This window comes from Chamaea fasciata, unplaced genomic scaffold (genome assembly GCF_029207755.1).
Source record: "Chamaea fasciata isolate MVZ Bird 193981 ecotype frontalis unplaced genomic scaffold, bChaFas1.0.hap1 SCAF_236, whole genome shotgun sequence".
In the NCBI taxonomy this organism is placed as follows: Eukaryota; Metazoa; Chordata; class Aves; order Passeriformes; family Sylviidae; genus Chamaea; species Chamaea fasciata.
In genome coordinates, this window is record NW_027094321.1 from 1 (window position 1) to 25807 (window position 25807).

Below are 25807 nucleotides of genomic sequence, written 5' to 3' on the forward strand. Positions count from 1 at the left end.
GGGGGGACTGGGGGGATTGGGGGGACTGGGGGGGGACTGGGGGGAATGGGGGGACTGGGGGGGACTGGGGGGACTGGGGGGACTGGGGGGGACTGGGGGGACTGGGGGGAATGGGGGGACTGGGGGGGAATGGGGGGAATGGGGGGACTGGGGGGGACTGGGGCGGACGGGATGGACTGGGGGGAATGGGGGGGGACTGGGGGGGGAATGGGGGGAATGGGGGGAATGGGGGGGACTGGGGGGGACTGGGGGGGAATGGGGGGAACTGGGGGGGCCCCCAGGGTCCCCCTCAAATGTCCCCAAGCGTCCCCACCCCCCATCCCGGGCTGGGCTCAGCCTCAAACCCTCCAACACCCCCCGTGTGTCCCCTCCCTGTCCCCCGGTGTCCCCGAGTGTCCCCGGTGTCTCCGGGTGTCCCCCGGTGTCCCCGGTGTCCCCTCACCTGGAGGAGCTGCGCCGTTTGGGGACAGTCCCCACGGGGGTGGCCGGGCCCCGCTTGGGCCCCGCCAGGGACTCCTCGTCCTCCGAGCGGCTGGTGGCCATGGCGGCCTCTGGGGACACGGAAATGTCACCTCTGTCCCCTCAGGGTGGCCTCAGACCCCCCCGGTGTCCCCAAACCCCCCCCCGGCCTCACCAGTCCCGGCAGCTCCGAGCAGCCACGGCTGCGCCACTTCCGGTACGCGCCGGAAAAGGAATGACGTCACTGGTCGTGCAATGGGCGCCGCCATATTGAATGTTCCGTTGAGGCCACGGAGCGTGGCGCCATTTGGAGTGTGGGCAGGGCCGCGCTCGCCGCGCTCCGCCCGTTGTGGCCGGAGTTGTGGCGGGTCCGGAGCGGCCGGACTGACCCGCGGGGCGCGGACGTGTCACGTTAGCCCGGGACACACGGCCTGGCCTGACGGAGAAGCGGCCACTCCCGTCATGGAGGCGGCCACAACGATCATGGCGGCCGCCACGTCCATCATGGCGGCCGGCACACCCGTCATGGCGGCCGGCACACCCGTCATGGCGGCCGGTACACCCATAATGGCGGCCGCCCCACCCGTCATGGCGGCCTTCCCGGGACACTGAAGGAGCACTCGGGGTCTGTGTGGGGTCAGCGCCTTTTATTGGGGACAGAAATTGACCCCTGGGGACAAAGTGACCCTTGGGGACAGAGTGACCCCCGGGGCGGTGGCTCTGTCCGGCCACTGCCCATCCCGGGAGCCGCAGGACACGGAGGGGCCTCCATGGGGCCTTCCCAGGGCCCGTCCCTGTCCCGTGTCCCTTTTCCCATGTCCATTTGTCCATTTGTCCATCCCGTGTCCATTTGTCCATCATGTCCATCCAGGATGTCCCTCAGGTGGATCCTGGTGTCCGCGGCCCGTCCCCATCCCTCCCGTGTCCCTCCCGTGTCCATCCCATGTCCATTTGTCCATCCTGTGTCCATGTCCCGTGTCCGTGTGTCCGTGTGTCCCTCAGGCAGAGCCCGGTGTCCGCGGCCCGTCCCCGTGTCCCGTGTCCGTGTGTCCGGTGTCCGTGTGTCCGGTGCCCGGCGTGGCGGCCCAGGGCGGCCGGTGGATGGTTCCGGTTCTCTCCTCGCGCGCCCCCGGCCGCTGCTCCCGCGGGATCCGCACGGCCCGGAACCGCGGCACGGCCGGGGGCGGCGCCCGCGCCCGCCGGAAAAACCCCAGCTGCGGGCAGAGAGCGCCACGCGTCGCGACAGAACGCGATACGTCGTGATAGCACATGTGTCACGACAGGACACAATAGGACACAGGTGGGGCGGCGTGGTGTGACACGACGTGACAGGGGCACGTCACGACACGACACAACTGGGGTGCTACGTCGTGACAGGGCATGAAATGCGTGCTATCGCAGGACACGTCACGACGTGTCACGATACGACAGGACGTGACACAACTGGGGTGCCACGTCGTGACAGGGCATGAAATGCGTGCTATCGTATGACACGTCACGACGTGTCACGATATGACAGGACATGACACAACTGGGGTGGCACGTTGTGACAGGGCATGAAATGCGTGCTATCCCGTGACACGTCACAACGTGTCACGATACGACAGGACATGACGCAACTGGGGTGGCACGTCGTGACAGGGCATGAAATGCGTGCTATCGCATGACATGTCATGACGTGTCACGATATGACAGGACGTGACACAACTGGGGTGCCACGTCGTGACAGGGCATGAAATGCGTGCTATCGCATGACATGTCATGACGTGTCACGATATGACAGGACATGACACAACCGGGGTGGCACGACGTGACGCGGCGCGGCACGTCGCAACAAGGCACGACACGCGCGACACGTCGCGACGTGACACGACACGGCACGAGGCGTGGCGCTGTATCGCGACAGGCCGCTCCGTGTCGCGACATGCGGCGATAGCCCCTCACCTTCCAGAGCCCCAGCACGAGCAGGGCCAGCAGCAGCAGCCCCAGCAGCGCCGCCAGCAGCAGCACCCACCAGGGGACGCCGGTGACGGCCACGCCCGGGTCCAGGTGCAGCGACACCGACATCTGCGGGGTCACGGGGTCACCAGGGGGTCACGGGGGTCATGGGGACATCAGGGGGGACTTGGGGACATGGTGGGGGGGGATCCTGGGGAGGTCATGAGGGGTCCGGGGCTGTCCCCAGATGTCCCCGGGTGTCTCCAGGTGTCCCCAGATGTCCCCAGGTGACCCTGGTTGTCCCCGGGTGACCCCAGGGGTGTCCCCAGGTGTCCCCAGGGGTGTTCCCGAGTGTCCCCAGGGGTGTCCCCAGGTGTCCCCAGGTGTCCCTAGGTGTCCCCAGATCTCCCCGGGGTGTCCCCAGGTGTCCCCAGGGGTGTCCCCAGATGTTCCCAGGTGTCCTTGGGTGTCCCCAGATGTCCCCAGGTGTCCCCAGGTGTCCTTGGGTGTCCCCAGGTGTCCCCAGGTGTCCCCAGATGTCCCCAGGTGTCCCCAGGTGTCCCCAGGTGTCCCCAGGTGTCCCCAGGGGTGTCCCCAGGTGTCCCCACCTGCACCTCGGCGTCCCTGATGACGACGTTCCCGCGGGGGGAGGTGACGGTGACCCCGGCGCGCACGACCAGCTCCAGGTTCTCCACATCCAGGAACTCCTGGGGGCCGGGGAGGGGTCGGGGCCCGGCTGAGCCCCCTCCCCACCCCGGGACCCCCCAGGACCCCTGTGCCCACCCTGGGACGCCGTGTCCCCAACCCGTGTCCCCTGTGCCCCCACCCACTCCCGGCACTCCCCGGGACCCTCCTGTCCCCGTCCCCTCTGTCTCCTGTCCCCCCCTGTCCCCACCCCGGCACCGCCCTGCTCCCGGGACTCCCCTGTCCCCTGTCCCCTGGCCCTGTCCCCCATCCCCTGTCCCTGTCCCTGTCCCCCTGTCCCCCGTCCCCTGTCCCTGTCCCCCCGTCCCCCGTCCCCTGTCCCTGTCCCCTGTCCCCTGTCCCCCTGTCCCCTGTCCCTGTCCCCCCTGTCCCTGTCCCCTGTCCCCCCTGCCCCCTGCTACTGTCCTTGTCCCCTGTCCCTGTCCCCCCCATCCCCTGTCCCCTGTCCCTGTCCCTGTCCCCCCGTCCCTGTCCCCTTGTCCCCTGTCCCCCCTGTCCCTGTCCCCTGTCCCTCTCCCTGTCCCCTGTCCCTGTCCCCCCTGTCCCCTGTCCCCTTGTCCCCTGTCCCCCCGTCCCCCCCCTCCCCTGTCCCTGTCCCCCCTGTCCCCTGTCCCCCCCATCCCCTGTCCCTGTCCCCCCTGTCCCCCCCATCCCCTGTCCCCCCTGTCCCCTGTCCCTGTCCCCTGTCCCCTTGTCCACTGTCCCCCCTGTCCCCCCCGTCCCCTGTCCCGGTCCCTCTGACCTCCAGGAACGTCCCGTTCCAGAGGCGGCCCCGCGCCCGCAGCTCCGAGCGCTCCAGCGACGGCAGCGGGCACCGGAACGGGCGGCAGCGGGCCGAGCCCCGGGCACAGTCCTGGGGACAGGGACGGTGACACCGGGGGACGGGGACAGTGACACCGGGGGACGGGGACACCGGGGGACGGGGACACCGGGGGACGGGGACACCGGGGGACGGGGACACCGGGGGACAGGGACGGTGACACCGGGGGATGGGGACAGCGGGGGACAGGGACAGTGACACCAGGGGACAGGGACAGCGGCGGACAGGGACGGTGACACCGGGAGACAGGGACAGCGGGGGACGGGGACACCGGGGGGGCAGGGACACCGGGGGACGGGGACACCGGGGCACAGGGACAGCGGGGGGACAGCGTGGGGACAGCCCGGGAATTGAAGGGACACCCAGGGAATTAAGGGGACACCCCAAGGGCAGGAGGGACACCCCAAGGGCAGCGGGGACACCCCAAGGGCAGGAGGGACACCCCGAAGGCAGCGGGGACACCCCAAAGGCAGTGGGGACACCCCAAAGGCAGCGGGGACACCCCAAGGGCAGGAGGGACACCCCAAGAGCAGCGGGGACACCCCGAAGGCAGCGGGGACACCCCAAGGGCAGCGGGGACACCCCAAAGGCAGCGGGGACACCCCAAGAGCAGGAGGGACACCCCGAAGGCAGCGGGGACACCCCAAAGGCAGTGGGGACACCCCAAAGGCAGCGGGGACACCCCAAGGGCAGCGGGGACACCCCAAGGGCAGCGGGGACACCCCAAAGGCAGCGGGGACACCCCAAGAGCAGGAGGGACACCCCAAGGGCAGGAGGGACACCCCAAGGGCAGCGGGGACACCCCGAAGGCAGCGGGGACACCCCAAGGACAGCGGGGACACCCCAAAGGCAGCGGGGACACCCCAAGAGCAGGAGGGACACCCCAAAGGCAGCGGGGACACCCCAAGGGCAGGAGGGACACCCCAAGGGCAGCGGGGACACCCCAAGGGCAGCGGGGACACCCCAAAGGCAGCGGGGACACCCCAAGGGCAGGAGGGACACCCCAAGGGCAGGAGGGACACCCCAAGGGCAGCGGGGACACCCCAAGGGCAGCGGGGACACCCCAAAGGCAGCGGGGACACCCCAAGGACAGCGGGGACACCCCAAGGGCAGGAGGGACACCCCAAAGGCAGCGGGGACACCCCAAGGGCAGGAGGGACACCCCGAAGGCAGCGGGGACACCCCAAGGGCAGCGGGGACACCCCAAAGGCAGCGGGGACACCCCAAGGACAGCGGGGACACCCCAAGGGCAGGAGGGACACCCCAAAGGCAGCGGGGACACCCCAAGGGCAGGAGGGACACCCCGAAGGCAGCGGGGACACCCCAAGGGCAGCGGGGACACCCCAAGGGCAGGAGGGACACCCCAAGGGCAGCGGGGACACCCCAAGGGCAGCGGGGACACCCCAAAGGCAGCGGGGACACCCCAAGGACAGCGGGGACACCCCAAGGGCAGGAGGGACACCCCAAGGGCAGCGGGGACACCCCGAGAGCAGCGGGACCCCAACCCCCCCCCACTCACCAGGGTCACGTTCCTCCTCTTCCTCCCCACGGGGACCCACCACGAGCGGCTCGGGGGCTCCTCGGGGGGACCCCCCCGGCCCGGCGGCTCCTGGGGGGGCAGGATGGGCGTGGGGGGGGGGGGACAGGGACCCCCGGGCACCGCTGGGAACCCCTGGGCACCCCTGAACCCCCCCCGGACACCCCTGGACACCCCCGGACCCCCCCGAACCCCCCTGGACACCCCCGAACCCCCCCCGGACACCCCTGGGCACCCCTAAACCCCCCCGAACCCCCCTGGACACCTTTGGACACCCCTAAAACCCCCCGGACCTCCCTGGACATCCCTAAAACCCCCAGGACCCCCTCCTCGGACACCCCCTGGACACGTTTGGACACCCCCAACCCCCCCCGTGCCCCCCAAATCTGACCATGGCGAGGCGCAGGGGGTTGGCGGGGGGGCTGCAGGGCACCGGGGGGGTCCCCATCTCCAGGCTCAGGGGGTACAGCAGCCACTTCCCGTTGGGCAGCTCCAGCGGCCACTGCACGGTCAGCGCGGCCGAGCCGGGGGTCTTCAGCACCGGCCCCCGCTGCGACACCTGGGGGGGCGGGAAGGGGACCCCCGGAACATCAGGGGCGGCCCAGGGGAGCCCCGACCCCAAAAACAGCCCCGACCCCAAAAATGTCCCCTGGATGGAGACCCCACCCCAAAAACAGCCCCGACCCCAAAAACAGCCCCTGGATGGAGACCCCACCCCAAAACAGCCCCGACCCCAAAAACAGCCCCTGGATGGAAACCTGACCCCAAAAACAGCCCCGACCCCAAAAACAGCCCCGACCCCAAAAACAGCCCCTGGATAGAGACCCCACCCCAAAACCAGCCCCGACCCCAAAAATGTCCCCTGGATGGAGACCCGACCCCAAAACAGCCCTGACCCCAAAACAGCCCCGACCCCAAAAACAGCCCCTGGATGGAGACCCCACCCCAAAACCAGCCCCGACCCCAAAAACAGCCCCCCACCCCAAAACACCCCTTCAATGTACTCTAACCCATTTTGGGGGGTTCTCTGTTTTGGGGATGACCCTATTTTGGGGTGTCCCCATTTCGGTGTCCCCATTTCGGTGTCCCCATTTCGGGGTGTCCCCATTTCGGGGTCCCGTTTTTGGGGTGTCCCCATTTCGGGGTGTCCCCGTTTCGGGGTGTCCCCGTTTCGGGGTCTATATTTCGGGGTGTCCCCATTTCGGGGTGTCCCCGTTTCGGGGTCCCCATTTCGGGGTCCCGTTTTTGGGGTGTCCCCATTTCGGTATCCCCATTTCGGGGTGTCCCCATTTCGGGGTGTCCCCGTTTCGGGGTCTATATTTCGAGGTGTCCCCATTTCGGGGTCCCCATTTCGGGGTCTATATTTCGGGGTGTCCCCATTTCGGTGTCCCCATTTCGGGGTGTCCCCATTTCGGTGTCCCCATTTCGGGGTGTCCCCGTTTCGGGGCGTCTCTCACCGTGACCTCGAAGCGGACGGCGCTGCCCACCTGGCTCTCCCTCTTCACCGCGCTCTCGCCCAGCACCTGCCCCCCAAAAAACAGCCGGGGGGGCACGGCCACGCTGCGGGGACAGCGCTGTTGGAGGGGGGGATCCCCGGGGCGGGGGGTCCCCACCCCAAAACCGCCGCCCCGGTCCCCCCAAAACCCCGGGCCCCGCTCACCCGCTCACGGCCAGCGGCAGCTCGATGACCACGCGGGCGCGGGCGACCACCGGCCCCAGCCCCGGCTGCTCGCTGGTGCTGGGGGGGAATTGGGGGGTCGGGGGGGTGAAATCCCAAAAAAAAACCCCCCAAGGGATGTGGGGGGGGGGGAGGTGGAGCCCCAGATTGCAGCCCCTCGGCACGGGGATTTTGGGGCGGGGGGGGAGTGGAGTGTGAGAGGATCTGGGGTTTGTTGCTGAATTCTCCGGGGATTTGGTGCACAAATGGGGGGCTCCGAGCCCCGAATCCCCCCGGGATTCACCCCAAATGTGGGGATCTGAGCCCCGAATCCCCCCGGGATTCACCCCAAATGTGGGGGGATCTGAGCCCCGAATCCCCCCGGGATTCACCCCAAATGTGGGGATCTGAGCCCCGAATCCCCCCGGGATTCACCCCAAATGTGGGGATCTGAGCCCCGAATCCCCCCGGGATTCACCCCAAATGTGGGGATCTGAGCCCCGAATCCCCCCGGGATTCACCCCAAATGTGGGGGGCTCCGACCCCCGAATCCCCCCGGGATTCACTCCAAATGTGGGGCTCTGAGCCCCGAATCCCCCCGGGATTCACCCCAAATGTGGGGGGCTCCGACCCCCGAATCCCCCCGGGATTCACCCCAAATGTGGGGGGATCTGAGCCCCGAATCCCCCCGGGATTCACCCCAAATGTGGGGGGCTCCGACCCCCGAATCCCCCCGGGATTCACCCCAAATGTGGGGCTCTGAGCCCCGAATCCCCCCCGGATTCCTGACCTCAAATCCTGGGGCTCTGAGCCCCCAATCCTCCCGGGATTCCTGACCCCAAATCCTGGGGATCTGAGCCCCGAATCCCCCCGGATTCCATCCCCAAATCCCCCAGGGCTTCACCCCAAATTCTGGGGGCTCGGACCCTCAAATCCCCCCGGGATTCCAGACCCCAAACCCTGGGGTCTCCATCCCAAACCCTCCGGGGTTCTGGCCCCAAATCCTGGGGGCTCCAAACCCCAAATTTCCCGGGATTCTCACTCTCAACACCCCCGGGTTCTGGCCCCCAAATCCCGGGGGTCTCCATCCCCAATCCCGGGGGTCTCCATCCCCAATCCCGGGGGTCTCCAGCCCCCCGCCCGGGCTCTCACGTGGACAGCTCCAGCTGCACCTCCAGGTCCGTGGTGTGGATGGAGATGCCCGAGGTGCTGAGGATGAGGAAGAACCGCACCTGGGGGGTGTGGGGGGGGCACAGGTGAGCGCTGGGCGGGGCCGGGGGCCGGGGGAGGGCTCGGGGGGGGGTTTGGGGAGGGGGCTGCGCCCACCTGGGCCCCGCGTTTGAGGGGGTTCCCCAGCTCGCACTCCACCCTGGAGCCGTTCTGGTTGGCCAAGCACAGCACCTTGTCCTGGGGGGGGGACAGGGCTGGGACCCCCTGCGGCACCCCGGGGGGCAGCCCGGGAGTGACCCCCACCCAGAGACCCCGGGAGTGACCCCAACCCAGAGACCCCGGGAGTGACCCCCACCCAGAGACCCCGGGAGTGACCTAAACCCAGAGACCCCGGGAGTGACCTAAACCCAGAGACCCCCGGGAGTGACCCCAACCCAGAGACCCCGGGAGTGACCCCCACCCAGAGACCCCCGGAGTGACCCCCACCCAGAGACCCCGGGAGTGACCCCAACCCAGAGACCCCGGGACTGACCCCCACCCAGAGACCCCCGGAGTGACCCCCACCCAGAGACCCCGGGAGTGACCCCCACCCAGAGACCCCGGGAGTGACCTAAACCCAGAGACCCCGGGACTGACCCCCACCCAGAGACCCCGGGAGTGACCCCCACCCAGAGACCCCCGGGAGTGACCCCCACCCAGAGACCCCGGGAGTGACCCCAACCCAGAGACCCCGGGAGTGACCCCAACCCAGAGACCCCCGGAGTGACCCCCACCCAGAGACCCCGGGACTGACCCCAACCCAGAGACCCCCGGGAGTGACCCCCACCCAGAGACCCCGGGACTGACCCCAACCCAGAGACCCCGGGAGTGACCCCCACCCAGAGACCCCGGGAGTGACCCCAACCCAGAGACCCCCGGAGTGACCCCAACCCAGAGACCCCGGGAGTGACCCCAACCCAGAGACCCCCGGAGTGACCCCAACCCAGAGACCCCGGGAGTGACCCCCACCCAGAGACCCCGGGACTGACCCCCACCCAGAGACCCCCGGAGTGACCCCCACCCAGAGACCCCGGGACTGACCCCCACCCAGAGACCCCCGGAGTGACCCCCACCCAGAGACCCCCGGAGTGACCCCCACCCAGAGACCCCCGTGTCCCCCCCTGTCCCCTCTGTCCCTCCTGTCCCCTTTGTCCCCCGTGTCCCCTCCTGTCCCTACACCCCAAGACCCCCCACCCCCTCCTGTCCCCCCGATCCCCCATCCCCCCGTCCCCTCCTGTCCCTCTGTCCCTCCTGTCCCCGTCCCCCTGTCCCTCCTGTCCCGCTGTCCCTCCTGTCCCCCTGTCCCGCTGTCCCCTCTGTCCCCCCCTGTCCCCTCTGTCCCGCTGTCCCCTCTGTCCCCCCGTGTCCCTCTATCCCCGTGTCCCCCCCTGTCCCTCTGTCCCCCTGTCCCGCTGTCCCCTCTGTCCCGCTGTCCCCTCTGTCCCCCGTGTCCCCGTCGCTCACTGTCCCCGCGGTGTCGTCGGGCCGCAGGGCGGCGTAGGGCAGCTCGGGGGGGAAGGTGGCCACCAGCAGGGCCTGGTGGGCGTCGTCCCCGTCCCTCTGGGGGTCCCGGGGGTCCGAGGGCTCGTTGGTCACCTGCACCTCCAGGGCCACGTCCTTCTGGTCACTCACGGCGAAGATGGCCGTGCCGTCCTCGTCCCTGCGGGCACGGCCACCGTGAGAACACTGGGGACATCCCTGCTCACTCAGTGAGGTGGCAGTGCCAGCCTTGTCCCCATGACTCCCTTGGGGACATCCCTGGTCACTCAGTGAGGTGGCAGTGCCAGCCTTGTCCCCATGACTGCCCTGGGGACATCCCTGGTCACTCAGTGAGGTGGCAGTGCCAGCCTTGTCCCCATGACTGCCCTGGGGACATCCCTGGTCGCTCAGTGACGGTGGCAGTGCCATCCTCCCTCCTGTGACACCCTTGGGGACATCCCTGGTCGCTCAGTGACGGTGGCAGTGCCATCCTCCCTCCTGTGACACCCTTGGGGACATCCCTGGTCACTCAGTGACGGTGGCAGTGCCATCCTCCCTCCTGTGACACCCTTGGGGACATCCCTGCTCACTCAGTGACGGTGGCAGTGCCATCCTCGTCCCTGTGACAGCCTTGGGGACACCCCCAGCCCTTTCCGATGAAGGTGGCAGTGCCATCATGGCTCATGTGACAGCCCTGGGGACACCCCCGCAGCGCCGGTGGCAGTGCCATCGTCACCCCTGGGACAGCCTCGGGGACACCCCCGCAGCGCCGGTGGCAGTGCCACTGTCACCCCTGGGACAGCCTTGGGGACACCCCCGCAGCGCTGGTGGCAGTGCCAGCCGGTCCCCGCGGGCGCTGTCCCCTCACCTGGGCAGGGGCAGGAAGTCGCTGTCCCCCAGGCGGGCGCAGAAGCGCGGCCGCAGCTCCAGGTGGCTCTGGCAGATCTTGTCATCGCCGCAGCCCTGGCGCAGGAAGTGCACCTGCGGGGACACCGCGGGGACAGTGCGGGGACAGTGCGGGGACACCGCGGGGACACGGAGACAGTGCGGAGACACCGCGGGGACACCGCGGGGACACGGAGACAATGCGGGGACACCCGGGGGGGGACGCTCCCGGGAATGGGGGGACACTGCAGGTGGCACCAGGGGACACGCCATGTGGGCCCAGGTGGGACAAGGGGGACACTGAGGACACTGCAGGTGGCCCCAGGTGGGATGGGGGGACACGGGAGGGACACTGGGGGACACGGGGGCAGACAGGAGGACACTGGGGGACACAGGTGACACTGCCAGTGTCCCAAACTGGGATGGGGGGACACACGAGGGGATACCAGGGACACTGGGACGGGGGGACACAGGGGACACAGGGGTGGCACAGGGGGGTGACACACAGGTGACACACAGGTGACACAGGTGACACACCTCGGCGCGGTGCGTGCTGGGCTCGCGGGGACTCAGTGCAGGGGACAGCAAGGGCACACAGGAGGTGACACAGGTGACACACAGGTGGGTGACACACAGGTGACACACAGGTGACACACAAGTGACACAGGTGACACACAGGTGGGTGACACACAGGTGACACACAGGTGACACAGGTGACACACCTCGGCGCGGTGCGTGCTGGGCTCGCGGGGACTCAGCGCAGGGGACAGCAAGGGCACACAGGAGGTGACACAGGTGACACACAGGTGGGTGACACACAGGTGACACACAGGTGACACACAGGTGGGTGACACACAGGTGACACACAGGTGACACAGGTGACACACCTCGGCGCGGTGCGTGCTGGGCTCGCGGGGACAGCGCAGGGGACAGTGGGGGCACACAGGAGGTGACACAGGTGGATGACACAGGTGGATGACACAGGTGGGTGACACAGGTGACAGAGGTGACACACAGGTGACACAGGTGGGTGACGCAGGTGACACACAGGTGACACACACAGGTGACACACAGGTGACACAGGTGACACACCTCGGCGCGGTGCGTGCTGGGCTCGCGGGGACAGCGCAGGGGACAGCGGGGGCACACAGGAGGTGACACAGGTGGATGACACAGGTGGATGACACAGGTGGGTGACACAGGTGACAGAGGTGACACACAGGTGACACACAGGTGACACAGGTGGATGACACAGGTGACACACAGGTGACACACACAGGTGACACACAGGTGACACAGGTGACACACCTCGGCGCGGTGCGTGCTGGGCTCGCGGGGACTCAGCGCAGGGGACAGCGGGGGCAGCGCCGTCCCCCGGCCCCCCCGGGGTCCCCCGCCGGTCCCCGCGATGGCGAAGGCCAGGGTGACATCGATGGGGCGGAGCTTGTCCCGGATGTCATCCTGCGGGAGCGAGAGGAGGAGGAGGAGGAGGGGAGGAAGGTCAGGGGGGCGCTCGGGGACACCCGGGGGGGACAAGGGGGACGGGGACAGAGGTGAGGGGGAGGGGGAGGAGGAGGAGGAGATGGGGACGGGGACGAGGATGAGGGACAAAGCTGAGGCTGAGGAAGGTGAGGATGAGGAAGGCCAGCCTGAGGCCAAGGAGGGTGAGGATGAGGATGAGGAAGAGGAGGCCAGCTCGAGGCCAAGGAAGGTGAGGGTGAAGAAGAAGAGGGTGAGGATGAGGAAGGCCAGCCGGGGGCCGAGGCTGAGGAAGGTGAGGATGAGGATGAGGATGAGGATGAGGATGAGGATGAGGATGAGGATGAGGATGAGGATGAGGATGAGGATGAGGATGAGGAGCCCAGCCTGGGGCCGAGGCTGAGGAAGGTGAGGCCGAGGAGGATGAGGCTGAGGCCGAGGAAGAGCAGCCCGAGGCCGAAGCACGCACGTGCAGGCGGAAGGTGCCGCCGGCGCAGCGCCGCTCCCGCGGCCGCGGCAGCTGCAGCGCCCCCCGCAGTTGGTTCTCGGCATCGGCCGCAGCCCGGCCCTGGAAGGAGCCCCGGGGGCTCTGCCCGCGCCGCCGCCGCTCCCCGTCCGCCTCCAGCACCCACCGCAGCTCTGCGGGGCACCCAGGGGTGGGGGTCAGCGGGGGCACAGGGGTGGGGGCACCCAGGGGTGGGGGGCACCCAGGGGTGGGGGCACCCAGGGGTGGGGGGTCCCAAAGGACGGGGGTACTCAGGGATTGGGGATCCCCAGGGATGGGGGGGTCAGGGTTGGGGGCACCCAGCGGTGGGGGGGGTCCCAAAAGATGGGGGGTCCTCGGGGATTGGGGGGATCTCAGAAATTTTGGGGGGGGGGGGGGTCCTGGAGATCCCCAGGGATGGGGTGTCTCAAGGGATGGGGGTCCTAGGGGTGGGGGGGTCCAGAGATGGGGTGTCAGGGGACGGGGTCCCGGGGGTTGGAGTCTTTAGGGATTGGGGGGGGGTCCCGAGGGATGGGGGTGCTCAGGGATGGGGGGTCCCAGAGGATGGGGGAGCCCCCCGGGGTGAGTGGGATCCCCAGGAATGGGGGGCACACTCAACGACGGAGAACTCTCAGGGACGGGGGGGGGGGATGTTCAGGGCTTGGGGACCCCCAGAGATTGGGGGACCCCCAGGTCTCGGGGAGACCCCGCACTCACCGAGGCGCGGGCTGTCCCCGCCCGCGCTGCCCGTGTAGCTGAAACACGCTCGCACCTCCAGGCTGGGGGGGGTGAGGGGGGTCGGGGGGTCACTGCGGGGGTCCCGCCGCCCCCCGGGGGGGCTCGGGGACGGGGGGGACACGGGGACACCCACCAGACGCCGTCCTGGTCGCGGCACGTGTTCTGCTCCAGGTCGATTTGGGGCGGCAGCAGCGACACGTTCCGGGACACGTGAACCACCGGCCGCGCCCTTTTTGGGGAGGGGGGAAATGGGGGTCCCGGGGTGAGCCCCCCCCCCGATCCTGAGGCCACCCCCAGCCCCGGGGAGACCCCCGGAATGGGGAGAGGGAGCCCCGAGGTGCCCGGGAGTGGGGGGCACTCGGGGGTGGGGGGATCCTGAGGGATTTGGGGGTGCTGGGGGTCCCAGGAATTGGGGGGGGGGGGGGGGATGCTCTGGGGATTTGGGATTCTCAGGAATTTGGGGGGCTCCCGGGTGTCTCAGGAATTTGGGGACACTCCGGGATTTGGGATTCTCAGGAATTTGGGGGGCTCCCGGGGGTCTCAGGAATTTGGGGACACTCCAGGGATTTGGGATTCTCAGGAATTTGGGGGGTCCTGGGGGTCGCTCCGGGGATGGGGTTCTCAGGGATTTGGGGCTCCCGGGGGTCTCGGGGGGCGGGGGTCTCAGGAATTTGGGGGGATCCAGGGATTTGGGATTCTCAGGAATATGGAGCGTTCCCGGGGGTCTCAGGAATTGGGGGACACTCAGGGATTTGGGATTCCCAGGAATTTGGGGGTCTCGGGTCTCAGGAATTGGGGGACACTCCAGGGATTTGGGATTCTCAGGAATTTGGGGGGTCCTGGGGGTCGCTCCGGGGATGGGGTTCTCAGGGCTTTGGGGCTCCCGGGGGTCTCGGGTCTCAGGAATTTGGGGGCGCTCAGGGATTTGGGATTCCCGGGAATTTGGGGCGCTCCCGGGGGGGGGTCTCACCTGTAGAGCACCACGGTGTCCGACAGGGAGCCCACCAGCAGGTCGGGGTACAGGTTCCCGTCCACGTCCAGCCCCCCCGACAGCGAGTACCCGAACGCCGAGACCCCCACGGCCTCCCCGTCCAGCACCTGGCCAGGGGGCGGCCCTGGGTGAGCCGGGACCCCCCCGGGACCCCCCCGGGACCCCCCGGGACCCCCTCACCTGGGCGGGGGTGGTGACGATGCCCAGGGCGCTGCCGTGGTAAATGAACACCTTGCCCGCGCCGTCGAAAGGAGCCCCCACGGCCAGGTCTGGGGGGGACCCGGGGATTTGGGGGGGTCGGAGCCCTCCCCAGAGACCCCCGTGGGGTGCAGCCCCTCCTCAGGGGGACCCCAAAAAGTCCCTGAGACCCCCCGGGCTCGGTTCTGTCATGGTGAGGTGACCCATGGAACCATGCCCAGGTCTTGGAGACCCCCCCCCAAAAAACCCCCAAATCCCCCCCAAATCCCCTCACCCTCAAATTCATCATACTTCAGGTCCATCCCCGGACCCCAAAATCCCCCCAAACCCTCCCCCAAAACCCCCCGAAATGCCCCCAAACCCCCCAAATCCCCTCACCCTAAAACCCATCGTGGTTTTGGTCCATCCCCAGACCCCAAACCCCCCCCCCCAAATCCCCCGAAATCTCCCCCAAACCCCCCCAAATCCCCCCGAAACCCTCCTCAAATCCCCCCCCCCCCCAAAATCCCCTCAAGCCCAAACCCATCGCACTTGAGGTCCATGTCCAGACCCCCAAACCCCCCCCCAAATCCCCCCCAAACTCCCCCGAAATCCCCCCAAAACCCCCCAAATCCCCCCCAAACCCCCCCGAAGTCCCCCCAAATCCCCCCCAAACCCCCCCGAAATCCCCCAAATCCCCCCCAAACCCGCCCCAAAACCCCCCGAAATCCCCCCCAAACCCCCCAAATCCCCCCCAACTCCCCCCGAAATCCCCCCCAAACCCCCCCGAAATCCCCCCAAACCCCCCCAAATCCCCCCCAAACCCCCCCGAAATCCCCCGAAGTCCCCCCAAACCTCCCAAACCCGCCCCAAAATCCCCCAAATCCCCCCGAAATCCCCCCCAAACACCCCCAAACCCTCCGAAATCCTCCCAAATCCCCCCCAAACCCCCCGAAATCCCCCCAAACCCCCCCGAAATCCCCCGAAGTCTCCCCAAACCCCCCCGAAACCCCCCGAAATCCCCCCAAATCCCCCCCGAAATCCCCCCAAAGCCCCCTCACCCTCAAAGCCATCGTGGTCGAGGTCTCCGGCGGAGCTGAGCGCCGCCCCGAACATGGAGCCGCGGGAGCCGTTGAGGCGCAGGGGGGTCGCGCTGTCCCAGAGCCCCCCCGGGTTGATGTAAACGTACACGGCGCCCCCGATCTCCTCCTGCCGCCCGAAAAAGTGGGGGGCCCCCACGGCCAGGTCCATCCAGCTGTGGGGGGCAGCAGAAATGGGGGGAGGGATGTGCATGGGGGGGTCTGAAGGGGATATTGGGGGGCTCAGGGGTTTGGGGGGGTCTGAATGGGATTTTGGGGGACTCAGGGGTTTGGGGGGGTCTGAGTGGGATTTTGGGGGGACTCAGGGGTTTGGGGGGGTCTGAATGGGATTTTGGGGGGCTCCGGGGTTTGGGGGTCCTGGGAAGGATCTGCATGGGGGGGTCTGAATAGGATTTGGGGGGGGTCTCAGGGGTTTGGGGGTCCTGGGGTGGGATGTGCACCGGGGGGTTTTACCGGGATTTGGGGGTCTCAGGGATTGCGGGTCCCCGCATGGGCTTTGCCCTTTGGGGTCTCCCCGGGATTTTTTGAGGGGTCCCCGCAGGTGACACAGAGGTGTCCCACGGTGACAGGGGTGACAGGGACACATCCTACAGTGACCCGGGTGACAGTGCCGTGTCCCACAGTGACCCAGGGAACAGGGACACATCCTACAGTGACCCGGGTGACAGGGACGTGTCCCACAGTGACCCAGGTGACAGGGACACATCCCAGAGTGACAAAGGTGACAGGGACCTCTCCCACAGTGACCCGGGTGACAGGGACCTGTCCCACAGTGACAAAGGTGACACAGCCACGTCCCACAATGACGGGGTGATAGGGACACATCCCAGAGTGACAAAGGTGACAGGGACCTGCCCCACAGTGACCCAGGGGACAGTGCCACGTCCCACAGTGACCCAGGGGACAGTGCCATGTCCCACAGTGACCCAGGTGACAGGGACGCATCCCAGAGTGACCCAGGTGACAGGGACCTGCCCCACAGTGACCCAGGGGACAGGGACACATCCCAGAGTGACCCGGGTGACAGGGACCTGTCCCACAGTGACCCGGGTGACAGGGACACATCCTACAGTGACCCGGGTGACAGGGACGTGTCCCACAGTGACCCAGGGGACAGGGACACATCCCAGAGTGACCCAGGTGGCAGGGACCTCTCCCACAGTGACAAAGGTGACACAGCCACGTCCCACAATGACGGGGTGACAGGGACACATCCCAGAGTGACAAAGGTGACAGGGACACATCCCAGAGTGACCCGGGTGACAGGGACCTGCCCCACAGTGTCCCAGGGGACAGTGCCGCGTCCCCCCCGCCCACCCGTCGCTGTTGAGGTCCAGCACGGCCAGCGCGTGGCCGAAGGCCGAGGTCAGCTGCTGTCCGGCCAGCACGGCCTCGGCCACCAGGCGGTTGGCGCTGTCGCGGCGCAGGATGACAACGGCGCCCGTGTGGTTGGCGCGGGGGGCGCCGGTGACAAAACTCAGCTGCTGTCGCCGGGTCAGCCCCGACCCGGAGTCCACCGAGAAGCCTGAGGGGACAGCCAGGGGTTGGGGACAGTCCGGTCAGCCCGGGAACACCCAGAACCCCGAGGGGACAGCCAGGGTTGGGGACAGTCGGGTCACCCCGGGAACACCCAGAACCCCGAGGGGACAGCCAGGGGTTGGGGACAGTCCGGTCACCCCGGAACACCCAGAACCCCGAGGGACAGCCAGGGGTTGGGGACAGTCCGGTCACCCCGGGAACACCCAGAACCCTGAGGGGACAGTCAGGGGACAGCCCGGTCACCCCGGGAACACCCAGAACCCCGAGGGGACAGCCAGGGGTTGGGGACAGCCCGGTCAGCCCGGGAACACCCAGAACCCCGAGGGGACAGCCAGGGGACAGTCCGGTCACCCCGGGAACACCCAGAACCCCGAGGGGACAGCCAGGGGACAGTCCGGTCACCCCGGGAACACCCAGAACCCCGAGGGGACAGCCAGGGGTTGGGGACAGTCCGGTCACCCCGAGAACACCCAGAACCCCGAGGGGACAGTCAGGGGTTGGGGACAGTCCGGTCACCCCGGGAACACCCAGAACCCCGAGGGGACAGCCAGGGGTTGGGGACAGTCCGGTCAGCCCGGGAACACCCAGAACCCCGAGGGGACAGCCAGGGGTTGGGGACAGTCCGGTCAGCCCGGGAACACCCAGAACCCCGAGGGGACAGCCAGGGGTTGGGGACAGTCCGGTCAGCCCGGGAACACCCAGAACCCCGAGGGGACAGTCAGGGGACAGCCCGGTCACCCCGGAATTATCCAGGATCCTACGGCGACATCGAGGGGACAGCCTAGGGTTGCCAGAAGGGCAGATTTTGGGGGAAAAGTTCAGATTTTGGGGGAGAAAATGGCAGAATTTGGGGGTGAAAGGGCAGATTTTTAGGGGAAAGGGCAGAATTTGGGGTGAAAATGGCAGAATTTGGGGGTGAAAGGGCAGATTTTTAGGGGAAAGGGCAGAATTTGGGGTGAAAATGGCAGAATTTGGGGGTGGGGGGGGGGCAGGGCAGCAAATTCCAGAGCAGAGCCCCCTCCCCACATGCAGTGGTTGCCGTGAGCAGCCCCCCGAGCCCCCCCAAAGCCCCCCGAGCCCCCAGCCAGGCTCCAGCCCCCCCCCCAATCCATGCACCCCCCCCTTCCCCATGCAAAAACATCACCGGGGACACGCGGGGACAAGAGGGGACATGCGGGGACATGCGGGGACACGCCAAGCGCAGGGACCCCCCCTCCCCCAAAGATCTGGGACCCCCCCAGGGCTGGCAGTGCCCCCAGCACAGCGCTGGAACAGCGAGGGGACACGGGACAGGGACGGGGGACAGGGGACAGGGCCGGGGACACAGGACAGGGGTGGGGACAGGGATTGGGGCCATGCAGTGGCGGGGGGGGCGATGCGGCCACACGTGTGCGGGGTGACACCTGTGGGGCCAGGGGCGTGGCCGGGGGACAGGTGTGTGACACCTGTGGGGACAGGGGCGTGTCTGGGGACAGGTGTGTGACACCTGTGGGGACAGGGGCGTGTCTGGGGACAGAGGCGTGTCCGGGGACAGGTGTGTGACACCTGTGGGGCCAGGGGCGTGTCTGGGGACAGGTGTGTGACACCTGTGGGGCCAGGGGCGTGTCTGGGGACAGGTGTGTGACACCTGTGGGGACAGCGGCGTGTCCGGGAACAGGGGCGTGTCTGGGGACAGGTGTGTGACACCTGTGGGGCCAGGGGCGTGTCTGGGGACAGGTGTGTGACACCTGTGGGGACAGCGGCGTGTCTGGGGACAGGTGTGTGACACTTGTGGCGACAGGAGCGTGTACAGGGACAGGTGTGTGACACCTGTGGGGACACAGGCACGTCTGGGGACACGAGAGGAGGAATCTGTGTCCAGGGGGGACACACACGAGTGTACAGGTGACACCTGAGTGTGTCACACACCTCTACAGGTGACACCCGCACAGCGACAAAGGGACATCCCTGAAAGCCACACGCGTGTCGGGGAAGGGCCGAGGGGACACGTGTGACCAGGACACTCGTGTGCCCGCAGGACCCTTCGCGGGACGGGGACGGGGGAGGCGACACGTCGCGGGGAGGGTCACACACGGCACACCACGCGGGTGACACTCGGGAGGTGACACGCGCGCGCGTGCGGCACACGCACGAACCCAGGTAGGAATTGTGCGCCACGTCCGCGGCCCGCGCCGGGGACCCTCTCTCCGGGCTGGGGGGGTCCGGAAGACCCTCTGGTCGGGGGCGGCGCTCTCAATGTTTGTCACAAAGAGCAGCCCTGCGACCGCGACACACGCGCGACACACACACACACACACACACACACACAGAGGGGAGGGGGCGTCAGGGCGGCTCCGGGGGGGGCGCGGGGGGTGCCCCCCAGCCCCGTACCGAAGTAGCTGTTGGCGGGCACGGGGATGAGCGAGGGGTCCTGGTCCTTCTCGCCCCCCGCCTCGAAGGGGCCGGCGTCGGGGCGCAGCAGGTCCAGCGAGCTCTGGTTGAGCTGCTCCACTCGCAGGGTCCCTGCGGGCGGGCCCGGGGGGGACAGCGGGGACACCGTGGGGACACCGTGGGGACACCGTGGGGACACCGTGGGGACCCCCGAGCTCCGGGGAATTCGGGTGGAGCAGCTCCGTGGGGTGAGAGGAAACATGGGGACACCGAGGGCCCCAGGGAGCTCTGGTTGAGCAAGGACCCCTCCCCAGGGTGAGAGGGGACAGCGGGGACACTGTGGGGACATCGTGGGGACCCTCCCGGGACCCTTTCGGGACCCCCGAGCTCCGGGGAGTGCGGACGGAGCAGCTCCATGGGCAGGGGACCCCTCCCCAAGGTGAGGGGGGACATGGGGACACCCAGGGACCCTCGTGCTGCAGCGAGCTCGGCTTGAGCACCCCCAAACCCGCACGGGGGGGGTCCCAGCGCCCCTCACCCTCCAAACTGTGGGCACCCCCAGACCCCCAAACCCCCAATTTGGTGCCCCCCGCGCCCCCCACCTTTCCAGTTGTAGGTGCCGGGGGTCTCTGATCAGGACCACCCCCCAGACCCCCAGTTTTGGGGTCCCGCCGCCCCTCACCTTTCCAGTTGTAGGTGCCGGGGTCTCTGATCAGGACCACCCCCCAGACCCCCAGTTTTGGGGTCCCGCCGCCCCTCACCTTTCCAGTTGTAGGTGCCGGGCGCCCCGAGCAGTAACACCCACCCAGACCCCCAGTTCCGGGGTCCCCCCTCCCCTCACCTTTCCAGTTGTAGGTGCCGGGGTCTCTGATCAGGACCACCCCCCAGACCCCCAGTTCCGGGGTCCCCCCTCCCCTCACCTTTCCAGTTGTAGGTGCCGGGGTCTCTGATCAGGACCACCCCCCAGACCCCCAGTTCCGGGGTCCCCCCTCCCCTCACCTTTCCAGTTGTAGGTGCCGGGGTCTCTGATCAGGACCACCCCCCAGACCCCCAGTTCCGGGGTCCCCCCCTCCCCTCACCTTTCCAGTTGTAGGTGCCGGGGTCTCTGATCAGGACCACCCCCCAGACCCCCAGTTCCGGGGTCCCGCCGCCCCTCACCTTTCCAGTTGTAGGTGCCGGGCGCCCCGAGCAGCACGTAGCGGCGGTTGGGGCTGAAGGCGGCCGCCAGGCCCTGCTGGCAGGTGCCGAAGCGCTCGTGGCCCTGCGGGCGGCCCTGGCAGAATTTCCACTCGCCGCCGTCCAGCTCGTCCCGCTCGCTCAGGTCCTGGCTGAGCACGAAGCAGCGGCCGATGAGGTCGCGGGTCTCCAGCGGCTGCCGCACGCGGTGCCGCACCTCGTACCGGTGGGCGCAGGTCTGCCGTGAGCGGCGGGGCGGGGGGCGCACGGGGTTGGAAACGGACTTAGTTGGTTGTTCTAGCAGCGGGTTTAATTATTTAATTTATATTCATATTCATATTTATATTTATATTTATATTTATATTTATATTTATATTTATATTTATATTTATATTTATATTCATATTCATTTTTATTTTTATTTTTATATATAAATTTATATATTTATATATATTTATATATTTATATATATTTATATATATTTATATATACTTATATTTATATATTTATATATATATATAAACATATATTTATACACATATCTTTATATATCTCTCATAAATATATATATTATATATCAAATATATTATATATATTACCTATTATATTCCATTTAAAATAATACGTATAAAATTTTATGTGCAAAAAGACGCATGTCATGTATATTATGTATATTTATATTTTTATTTTCGTTTTTAGATATATTTATATTTTTATGCATTTATTCTTTTATATATTTATATGTGAATTTATTTATATTTATATATTTATATATTTATATATTTATATATTTATATATTTATATATTTATATATTTATATATTTATATATTTATATATTTATACATTTATCTTTATTTATTTATATATTTATATATTTGTTTTTATATATGTGTCTTTATACATATTATATACTTTTAATATATATACTTATATATTTTAAATATTTGTATCTATAATTTTATATATAAAATTATATATTTTTATACATGTAATTATATACATAATTATGTGTTTTTTAATGCATGTGATTATACATGTATCATTATATACATATTGTCATATATAATTATAACTATTATTTATAAATCTAATTTATAAATCTATAAATTTTTCTAAGAGAGTGGAACTCGTTTTTCGCACGCACACAGAGATGGGACCCCCCTGTCCCCGGTGTCCCCAGTGTCCCCAGTGTCTCCCATGTCCCCAAGTGTCCCCCGTGTCCCCCCAATGTCCCCAGTGTCCCCAGTGTCCCCTCAGTGTCCCCCATGTCCCCAGTGTCCCCCCAATGTCCCCAGTGTCCCCAGTGTCCCCCGTGTCCCCATGTCCCCCGTGTCCCCCGTGTCCCCAGCGTCCCCCGTGTCCCCAATGTCCCCAATGTCCCCCGTGTCCCCCCAGTGTCCCCCGTGTCCCCGATGTCCCCAGTGTCCCCCGTGTCCCCGATGTCCCCAGTGTCCCCCGTGTCCCCCCAGTGTCCCCCGTGTCCCCCCAGTGTCCCCAGTGTCCCCCGTGTCCCCCGTGTTCCCAGTGTCCCCCCAGTGTCCCCAGTGTCCCCCGTGTCCCCGGTGTCCCCCGTGTCCCCGGTGTCCCCAGTGTCCCCAGTGTCCCCGATGTCCCCAGTGTCCCCAGTGTCCCCGATGTCCCCAGCGCTCACCACAATCTTCCCGCCGGGCCCCTGGCTCTTGACGCTGACCCCCAGCCACTGGTTCTCTTTGCTCTCCCGCTCTGGGTCCTCTGGGGGCACACGGGGAGGGGTCAGCCCGGCCGGGACCCCCCCGGGACCCCGCCGGGACCCCCCCGGGACCCCGCCGGGACCCCCCCGGGACCCCCCCGGGTCGGAGCTCACCTCCCTCGTCGATGGGCACCCGCCAGCAGTCGGCGGGCTCGGGGCTCAGCGGGCAGGCGAACAGACCCCCGCTGCGGTTGGCGGCTTGGCCGGGCAGGGCCGCGGCCTGGGGGGCTCCCACCAGCAGCCTGGGGGGGACAGGGACCCCCGTCAGGGCCCGGGGGGACAGCGGGTCACAGAGCCCGGCCCCTGGGGGGGGTCCCTGTGGGGCCCGGGGGGACAGCGGGGGGACACCCTGGGGACCCCCGAGCTCCGGGGAGTGCGGACCGAGGGAGCAGCTCCGTGGGCAGGGACCCCTCCCCGGGGTGAAAGGGGGACATGGGGACCCCCAGGGACAGCCCAGGGGACACCAGGGGACACCGAGGGCTCCAGGGAGCTCTGGTTGAGCCGGGACCCCTCCCCAGGGTGAGAGGGGACATGGGGACACCGTGGGGACATCGTGGGGACCCCCGAGCTCCGGGGAGTGAGGAGCAGCTCCATGGGCAGGGACCCCTCCCCGGGGTGAAAGGGGGACCTGGGGACCCCCAGGGACACCAGGGGACACCGTGGAGACCCTCGTGCTGCAGCGAGCTCGGCTTGAGCACCCCAAACCCGCACGGGGGGGTGCCAGCGCCCCTCACCCTCCCAGTTATGGGAACCGGGGTCTCCCCCGGGACCCCCGTGCCCAGCTGTGCCACCCCCATGTCCAGCTGTGCCACCCCCGTGCCCAGCTGTGCCACCCCCCGTGCCCCAGCTGTGCCACCCCCGCCCAGCAGCTGCTGCCCCGACACGTGTGGGGACAGCAGGTGACAACAACCGGGACACCCCCAACACCCCCAGACCCCCCGGCAGGGGACACGGGGCGCTCGCCGGTGACACCGCGGTGGCCGCGGGGGTCTCGTGGTGTCACCCCGGGGGGGGTGACAATGGCCCGGGGACACGGAGGAGCGACAATGGCCCCGGGGGGGGGGGGGGGTGGCAGGGAGGCCGAGGCGGTAAAAATAAACTGGAATTCACTCAAAATAACCGCGCGGCCACATGGCCAAAAAAGGAGGGAGCGCACGGGGGTCCCCACGGGGGTCCCCTGCCAGGGGACAGGGGGACAAGGCCGGGCCGGGGACCCGCGGGACAGCGCGGGGACAGCGAGGGGACAGCGCGGGGACAGCGCGGGGACAGCGCGGCACCGGCGGCCAAAGCCGCCCCCGGTGCCAAGAACGCGGCGCGGGCGGCAGCGCCGCGACACCGCGGCGACACCGGCGACAGCGAGGGGGCAGCGAGGGGACCCGGGGTGGCGGGACGCGGGTGACAGTGACCCCGCTCCGGGGGTCCCCACGGCTGAGACCCCCGGGAGAGGCCCCAGAGAGCCGGGGGCTGCCGGGGGGGACACGGGGGACGACACAGGAACACGGGGACATGAGGACACAGGGGCTGAGGGATATGGGGGACACGGGGGACAAGGGGACACGCAGGGACACAGGGACAGAGAGACACGGGGGACACGAGGACAGGGAGACACAGGGACACGGGGACAGGGGATATGGGGACAGTGGCGGGTGGGCGTTGGCCGGGGGGGTCCCTCCAGCCCAACGCTGTCCCCCCAAAACCCCCCCGTCCCCTCCCCCGCCAATGCTGAATAACGGCGGGCGGCGCAGGCGGCCTGGCGCTGTCCCTGTCACCGCTCCCGTCCCTGTCACCGCTCCCGTCCCTGTCACCGCTCCCGTCCCTGTCACCGCTCCTGTCCCCGGCCCCGCCGGCACTGTCCCTTCTGGCACCGTCCCCTCGCTCCGGGGGTCCCGCTCCCCCTCGGCCCCGCGGCTCCGGGCGCTCCCGAGCCCCCAAATCCCGGCGGTGGGTCCCGGACCCCCCCCCCCCCCACCCCGTGTCCGGTTCTGCTGCTCTCCCCATTCCCGCGGCTCCCAGCGACCCCAGCCCCAATTCCGGCCCCATTCCAGCCCCATTCCCGGGGGCCGCCTGGCCCCAGCCCCGGGGGTCCCGATCCCCCCCGAATCCCGGCAATAGGAACCCCCCCAAACCCAAAATCTCCCAAATCCCGGCAATAGGATCCCCTCAAACCCCATCTCTCCCCTCTCTACCCTCTCCCTCCCACCCCGGGGATCCCCATCCCCGCCCACCCCGGGGGTCTCTATCCACCCCGGGGCTCTCTTACCCTGCCCACCCCGGTGGTCCCCATCCCCGCCCACCCCGGGGGTCTCTCCCGGGCCCCCCCTCGCTCACCACCCGGCGGGCTCGGGGCTGAGCTGCCGGTGCAGCGCCACGGCGGCCCCGAAGAGGCTGCCCCGCTCGCCGTCCTTCAGCAGCGGGCTGCTCCCGTCCAGGTTGAAGGCTCCGCTTCCCGGGAGCCACAGGGCCACCCACGGCAGCCACAGGGCCACCCACGGCAGCCACAGGGCCACCCACGGCAGCCGCGGGGCCACCCACGGCAGCCGCGGGGCCACCCACGGCAGCCACCGGCAGCCCCCGCTCGCCATCCCCGCGCCGCCGGGGGAAGGTCCCGGCCCCGCCCGCAGGACCGGGGAAAGCCCCGGAGAGCCCACCCCGGGGTGGGGCCGGGCGGGGCAGGGCGGGGAGTGACCCTAAATGGGGGGGGAGTGACCCTAAATAGGGGGGGTAGTGACCCTAAATAGGGCGGGGAGTGACCCTAAATAGGGGAGGAGTGACCCCAAATCACGGGTGACCCTAAATGGCACGGAGTGACCCCCAAATCGGGCGGGGAGTGACCCCAAATAGGGTGGGGAGTGACCCCAAATCACGGGGAGTGACCCCAAATAGGGCGGGGAGCGACCCCAAATCGGGCGGGGAGTGACCCCAAATCACGGGGAGCGATCCCAAATCATGGGGAGTGACCCCAAAGCACGGGGAGTGACCCCAAATCGGGCGGGGAGTGACCCCAAATCACGGGGAGTGACCCCAAATCGGGCGGGGAGTGACCCCAAATCGGGCGGGGAGTGACCCCAAATCACGGGGAGTGACCCCAAATCGGGCGGGGAGTGACCCCAAATCGGGCGGGGAGTGACCCCAAATAACGGGGAGTGACCCCAAATCACGGGGAGTGACCCCAAATCACAGAGTCTGACCCCGAAAGCCTGAACCCCCATATCGCCGACACTGGACCTCATATCGCCGATATTGCGCCCCATATCGCCGACACTGGACCTCATATCGCCGATATTGCACCCCATATCACACCCAGCTGAGCCAGCTGGTGCACCTGGGGGGGTC

At 67.0% G+C, this 25807-nt stretch overlaps 1 protein-coding gene across 1 annotated transcript; it reads right to left on the bottom strand.

Moving 5' to 3' along the window:
- Positions 1-1091: 1091 nt before the first annotated feature.
- Positions 1092-25079, bottom strand: ITGA7 (integrin subunit alpha 7). The gene is given in 28 exon segments (XM_066208386.1): positions 1092-1673; positions 2404-2526; positions 3006-3104; positions 3845-3955; positions 5442-5531; positions 5851-6018; positions 6917-7019; positions 7120-7197; positions 8269-8348; positions 8443-8523; positions 9790-9985; positions 10673-10785; positions 11998-12150; positions 12638-12807; positions 13370-13431; positions 13524-13619; positions 14361-14488; positions 14562-14650; positions 15620-15813; positions 16976-17183; positions 19333-19363; positions 19365-19394; positions 19396-19454; positions 19568-19699; positions 20726-20981; positions 22397-22476; positions 22589-22716; positions 24803-25079. Coding segments are annotated over 28 exon segments (3528 nt in total). The 5' UTR covers positions 25057-25079; the 3' UTR covers positions 1092-1457.
- Positions 25080-25807: the final 728 nt, after the last annotated feature.